We start from the raw sequence: 4,856 nt of genomic DNA, 5'->3' as shown, positions 1-4,856 counted from the left end.
TATTTACACACCCAGACGAGGTTTTTGGTTATACACTAACGCCATATTATCTTCGGAACTAAAGAATAAGAAGATCGGGGTCGACCCAGGGAAGCTAACCGAACGCACCCCCATAGTTAGACCTTAGACTGGTCCCCTTTCTTTATCCGCAATGAAAAAGCCAGGTCTTGCTTTTCAGAACCAACGATTTTGTTGGATAAACGTGCAGTGACGTAAGCTTCCATTATTTTGATTGGTCCGAGGCAGGTATTATTTTACTTGTATGGGTGCGTTCGCTTGTAGGGTTAGTTGAAAGGTGCAAACGGACGGGCATTGACCTAAAGGCTAGAGGCCACTCTGGTGTTATTTGTTATGGAGTGGCATTAATAGGCCACCGTAGCCTTGCTGTATGATGATGTCATGGGCTGTGAATAAACCACTTGCAGTAAATGCTACTACTGGATGGGAGTCCTGCCGTCTTTAGAACATGGGATCGTATGAATAAAAAAGTAGTATTTACTGACAAGTACTAGCAAAAAGTAAAAGCATAAACTTCCAAGTAGAAGCACTCAGTAAAAGCATCTTCTGAATTCCGTATGAATAAACCTATTCTTTTACTGCAAAGTACCATGGCTGAATGGCTCTTTAACAAAAGGTTTCCTTTGTATTACAACTCCCATTCACGTCTACGTACGCGCTCACACACCAGAGCTATAAAGCAGCATTTGATTTAATAGAAACATAGAAATCTTCAAGTCAGCCATGAGATTTTTATTCTGACAACATTTTGATGAAGACGACTCATCTGGACACCCAGAATCAAAACGTTTTTGTTAAGGTTTTGAAACTTACAGTGCTATAATATAGAGAAGATGAGAGCTGGATATGAGCATAGCTATTTAATTTAAACTTAGAAGTTTTAATAGTAACACGAACAACATTCTATTGAAATGCATTTAATTGTTTAAAAAATTACCTTTTCTGAGCCTTAATGACCGAGGCATTCATGTCTGAGCCGAAAAATTGCTTTATATCTTTAAAAAAGCTTGCTTTACTGATACAAAACGTTTTTTTTACAAACGTTTTTATTTTATCCTCAGCAAAAATATAAACAAATTTGTTTAAAAGCAGTTTGAGTTTGTGTGCATTGTTTCTGTTGTGAAACACTGTGCATGTGTCTATTTAATATTTCAGTGATGTCCTTCATTTGGACTAAAACATTTTATCCTGTGAGGAACATTCATAAACACCGTCATTTCTTCAGATAAGCCTTTTACTTCTGTGTCCAAGGTAGCTCTGGAGCTACCTTGAAAAATGACCAGTACATACTAGCATTTTGTAGTTTTCTCCTTTTTATTCATGTGAAAGTAAGTAAGTGCTAAAAAGAAAAGGATTTAATTTTCATTAAAAGTAGATATACTTTTAGCATGTTAGTAAATACTTTCCAGTAAAAGCTTTCTTTCCTTTTATTCGTATGGATGGTAGTAAACACTTGATATTTACAAGTAAAAGAAAATACTAGTTTTTATGCATAATATGACCCATGGTGTCAGAAGTGGAACGTGCGTCAAAGTCTGACGTCAGATAGGTTCAGGTTGTAGAGACCTCTAACCGCTTTTCATACATTCAATGATCAAGAGTGTAGTCAAGTCGCTGCTCTGGCAGATTGCGACCAAGGTATAAGCTGATCAGTGAGAGAAACAACATCAAGTTATGGCCGGCTTTACGTTCATCTTGTAGCTCGGCAGTAAACCCCAAAAGCCGCTCCCAAAACTCCTCATGAAGACTGTTTCTCTGCCGCATGAGGGCGTAATTAAACTGCTGCCAGATGAAATCAATGTTGATCCCACCCACTGCTAGTAAAGGTAAGATGAGAGCAAAACATTTCGAAGTGAAGATGGAGATGTTGATGAGAAGGTTTCGCATCGCGATGCCTTTGTCTTTGAAGCTGTAGATGTGGTAGTTCCACGTGATGTGGACTGTGAGGCCCAAAACGGAAGAAGCGACAATGAACGGCATCAGAGTCGCCAACAACCCGTGCAGGATACGGAAATCATGATTGACCTCAAATACACGGCGACGACACAAGTCTAAGTTCCCCGTATTGCGCTTGATGAAATCTATCACCAGATTTAACTCGGCTGTCAAAGCTGTGCGCATGATAAGAATGTTATACCAGAAACAAGTGTAGATGGCGAGACTGATGATTGAGACAGAGATTCCCATGGCCGTTCTTAAAATCGTAAACGCCGTGGGTGCAGATCTCATCAGATGGACTGATGAATTACCAATGGGCATGACAGAGTCGTTGATAATTCTCGAAGAATGGGGTCGCCCCTGATGACAAACGAGACTGGCAACATGCATGGTATAGTTTACAAGTAGCCAGACCAAACTGAAGATCAAAAGCACCTTCTTGGGTAAGGGGAACCTACGACCGGCCAGGCATCTCAAACGCCTCAGTATATAGTCCTGATGAAGAATATCGTACCACGACCAATCTAGCACTGGTCCCCGGCGACAGTACTGGAACGCGTTGGAAAATATACAAACTAAGGCCACCCCGGATATGATGTCAACAAAAGTAATGAAAGAGACGAAATGATTGATGTACCTGACATGACCCCAATAAGCAACCACATACCAGCCCAGTGTGAACGTGGAACAACCGAGGAGTGTTAGAACGAGTAGATTAGAAAGGACACCACACACTCTGCTGTTTAGCCAACCTGGAACTGAACAGATACAAAGAAACCATTGTAAAATAATGTGGCACAAACAATAAAGATGATGACAATCCCACTGCTGCCACTATCAATAATGATGTAACATAATTACAGTTTTTTATTATTTATTTTTAAATAACCTGTTCTCTCCACTGGTTTATGTAACCTTCTTTTTCTCAATAAGTTTAAACAAAATAACCAAGTAACAACTCTTTCCCTTTCCACAGGTTTTAATAACCTGATTTGCATTCATTTTCCGGAGTGTTTCCCGTTAAATTTACTGGATGAGCAGCTGTTGAATTCACCAAACTCTTCCTAACTTAGGGTTAATCTCACGACTTAGGACAAGTTAAATTCCGTATTCAAAGACGTCAGGACACATTGAACCCATCCTAAGTTAGGATGGGTTACTCGTCTTAACTCGGGATATTCATTTTTTGTTTTACCCATTATACACCGATGTGTGTTAGCACTGTCTACTCGGTATTCTTAGCCGAGTTCTGTGAACAAAATCACAGGCATAATATTATTACTCGGGTGGGATTCGAACCTACGAATTTTGCAATTCTAGAGTAGTTTCATACCAACTGGACCACCGATTTTTAACAGATGGTAAATTTGCATCGGGGATAAAGAATATTGATGTTTAACTCGAGATATGATTAATCATATAGCAATTCGCGAAATCTGCTGCAGGTTGCTTGGGGCAGTCAACAACCCTACTGGTTTTGCATGATCCAATTAAGTCCACTATTGGAAAATGAATAACATGGAGATAACAGGTGTTAGTTGTCAGATGAAAATGATGTTTTAATTGAATGAGCCGCTCTCTTTAATGGAACTTTCCCGCAATGTCGCCCATAGCTATACCGCCGCAAATGGAGCACAAACCTGCTTTTGAGTAATCCCTGACTATTTTCCCATCGGCGTTCCATAGGAGACTGGAGCATACAGCACAGTCCGGTCGACTACTACCATCAGCCTCTTGGTTATTCTCCACGTTGCGATTTTCGTCACTCCTGGATTCTGCATCGCAGCTTCTATCAACTTTTGTCAAAGGGAACGAAACAAGTTCTTCAAAATCTTATAAATAATTTGTTATGGTTGGCGGTTTATACGCTAGTTTTTGTTCAAGACGCTGCTTTTATTGATTGTCTAGAAATCTATACCCATCTCTGCATCAAAATTAACAACAAGAGGGTATCGAATCAAGACTAATATTAATAAACGAAAGCCATTGCTGCTAACCTTGATGTCAATAAAACTAATTTCCCCGATTTCTTTTTTTAATTATTTTTTTCCCAAAGAGGTTAAACGGCACTTTCAACAAAGTTCCATTCATTTTAACACCCGGCTCAATCAATTTCGTGTGAAAAATGGAAGCTCCGTTGAATAAGCATATTCAGCAGTCAAAATGAGTAAGTGAATTTCAACATCGTATAGCATTCACTTATCAAAATTTAAAGATAACTCAAGTTCGTTAGGTCGCAAAGACTATATTCAATTTCGCAAAAGCCAACAGCAAGAGGATGGTCAATAATTATACTTGAAAACTTTTGCGATACAATTCACGTCATTGCATTTTGGAAAGACATCGCAAATACTTCCTTCCAAACATATCTGCGATGTGGCAAACATTTGCAAATACATCTCTGTGAAATACCAATTATAACGGGAGTCGACTTATGACGGGGAAATGTCAAAATAACGGGTATGTGGGAATGGCATTTAATTGATGAGTTAGTCATTAGGCCTACCCTTTGATTTATCACCATCTGCTCGTTTGTGGCGGCAATCATAACACGGTCTACAAGCGTCTAATGGACGACCCTTAAAGACTCCCAACAATGTCAAAACAGCCAAGAGAAACTTGGGCCACGTTGGACTGACAGCATTATGTTCGGCTGGCTCTTGGTCCATGTTAGTGTTGCTCATCCTGTATTATTATTGACATGGTAAAAAACGATTTTACACTAAAATCTACGAAATTATAGATGGCTTCATGAAAGTAATATTTCAAATCACATGATAGTGCTTCCGGTAAATAACGAGGCACTTAACCATTCTTATTTGTTCGTCCTTCGGATGGGACGTAAAGCCGTAGGTCATGTGTGTTTCATTCAAATGCAAATTAAAAAGGAGACAAAACGA

The 4,856-nt window shown here is 39.3% G+C and overlaps 1 protein-coding gene across 1 annotated transcript; it reads right to left on the bottom strand.

The window, feature by feature from the left end:
* Window positions 1–625: 625 nt before the first annotated feature.
* Window positions 626–3,740, bottom strand: LOC117305859. Its single transcript, XM_033790741.1, has 2 exons — window positions 3,597–3,740; window positions 626–2,714 (listed from the first exon to the last, which is right to left on the bottom strand). Exon 2 carries the CDS (start codon window positions 2,344–2,346, stop codon window positions 1,606–1,608), a length of 741 nt encoding a protein of 246 aa, XP_033646632.1. The 5' UTR covers window positions 2,347–2,714; window positions 3,597–3,740; the 3' UTR covers window positions 626–1,605.
* Between the last annotated feature and the right edge of the window lie 1,116 nt (window positions 3,741–4,856).

Source organism: Asterias rubens, unplaced genomic scaffold (assembly GCF_902459465.1).
Source record: "Asterias rubens unplaced genomic scaffold, eAstRub1.3, whole genome shotgun sequence".
Classification (NCBI taxonomy): domain Eukaryota; kingdom Metazoa; phylum Echinodermata; class Asteroidea; order Forcipulatida; family Asteriidae; genus Asterias; species Asterias rubens.
This window is presented reverse-complemented; position numbering and strand designations above follow the sequence as displayed.